Source organism: Penaeus japonicus, unplaced genomic scaffold, assembly GCF_977035675.1.
Source record: "Penaeus japonicus unplaced genomic scaffold, GWHDUDI00000001_assembly GWHDUDI00000010, whole genome shotgun sequence".
Classification (NCBI taxonomy): domain Eukaryota; kingdom Metazoa; phylum Arthropoda; class Malacostraca; order Decapoda; family Penaeidae; genus Penaeus; species Penaeus japonicus.
Window position 1 is genome coordinate 12420721 of NW_028234412.1, and position 1885 is coordinate 12422605.

A 1885-nucleotide genomic window follows, 5' to 3' on the forward strand; every position below is an offset into this window, starting at 1 on the left:
CCAGTAGTCCACGTCCTATGGACGTGGATCTCTCTATATCACGTACCTCTGTGTTAAACTCTCAACCAATTAGTGCAGAGGCTAAAAATATAGCAAAGGCAGAAACTGTTGCACAGTGAAATATAGTGTATACCTTTTTTTTATGAGTGTGTGTTGTGGTGGTTGTGAACAGTGCAAGTGTTTGGTTACCAGTGTTACCACCCCAGAAAATGACCAGAGAGGACACCACAAGCCTACCTGTCTTGTATCCTGTGTCATTAAAAACTAAACATGGAACCAATGCCTTTCTCATTTAGTGGAAAGGTCTATGATGTGAGTCTAGAAAAGAACTTACTGAATCAGTGTATGGTACCTTGATTTTTTTTCTAAGAAAGTGACTATCATTATTTGTTTTTGAAAAGTTGGTCATTCTGATTTCTTCTATAATTACCAAGTTAAAAATAGGTAAATCCCAGTTAATATGACCAATAATCCTGTATAACACTAGTAAGAGTAACTGGTGTTTTATTTTAAGAAATGGATGTACCCTAAACTTGGGGAAAATGTCAGAATTAGGATTTTTTTTTATCTGTTAGATTCCCATTGCATAGGACTGTGCAAAGGGGTTACCATTACATTAGGTTATGTTCTGTACTGACAATTATCAAAGTCTACAAGTGTTTAATTTGGTTGGCATTACAGAAAAATACCAGTGCAAAAGTGTTACAAATTGTAAAAACATTATTCATGCATATAGACTAAAGAGAGACATGCAAGGAGTTAGAAGCATGTAATGGCTCAGGCAGTGAAAAGATTATGTACTGGTTACACTTACCAGGCAGGTTGCTATGGGTCCTAATCTTCCGAGTTCAATATAAACTACAATTATATTTTTTACAAGACATTATATTCTAAGGTGATACAACTGAGTAGGTGACATACATGAGCGTTCTGGCCTATAGAGAGGTCAGTCTGCACTCCAAGTGATAATCTATTACCTTTTGTGGTCTAGTTGTATATTTGTGTTTTGATTTTTTTTTTGTTAATCTCATGAATTTAGATCTATCATAGAATGAACAACATATTTATTTATGTTTCCTTTCAGTATTTTCCTAACAGACTGGTAGTTTCATTTTGCTTGACTTCTTTATTTGATGAAAATTGGACACATTTTCTTGTTCTTTCTCTTATTTTCCATTATTTTTGGTTCCCCCCAAAAGATTTCTTGAACATCGGCCTTCTATCTTAGTATAAAATTATTTGATTTAAAGTCTTGAGAACTGCTTCATTCATGGGTGGAAAGACTTTGGCCACACACTTCTTTATTGGTTAAATGTATCAACAGTTGTGTTTGGCCACTAGGCTTTTAAGATTGTATACTCTCTGTATACATTTCTGTGTACTAATAATTAGTATTTACAGAATATGTACTCTAACAGTACAAAAAGTTATAAACTATTGGCCAAATGAAATTAATTTTTATCAATCAAATGTTACAGCTTTATAGCAATTCCAAAATCACCAATCTCTATTTACCATATGAATACAGGCAAGGGAGTAGTTTCTTGTAATTTTAACTACCTGTTCTCTTTTTAATTTATAGGAAAATAGAATATTTTATTGTAAATAAAGAATACTTCTTGTAGGTTGTTTGTATGTATTGCACTTATTCAAACCTGAAAAAAGAAAAGAAAAAAGGATATGGTTGAAATAATAATAATTTACAAATATTAGTTCAAAATAGCTCTACAGGTGTAATACACACACGCACACACATATACAGATACACATACACATATATACATGCACACACATACACACATACACACACACACATATATACACACACACACATATACACACACACACATATACACACACACACACATATACACACACACACACA

At 32.9% G+C, this 1885-nt stretch overlaps 1 protein-coding gene across 31 annotated transcripts in view; it reads left to right on the plus strand.

The window, feature by feature from the left end:
* Positions 1–1624, plus strand: part of LOC122245196 (mesoderm induction early response protein 3) — a 41036-nt gene extending 39412 nt beyond the window's left edge. For all 31 annotated transcript variants that reach the window (XR_015191319.1, XR_015191320.1, XR_015191317.1 and 28 more), the window contains one exon: positions 1–1624. This exon is cut by the window's left edge and continues 386 nt beyond it. Coding sequence is in view for 26 of the 31 variants with exons in the window: in XM_086540701.1 (XP_086396827.1) it covers positions 1–119 (119 nt within the window). In the remaining 5 variants the exon portion in view is untranslated.
* The last annotated feature ends 261 nt before the right edge of the window (positions 1625–1885 follow it).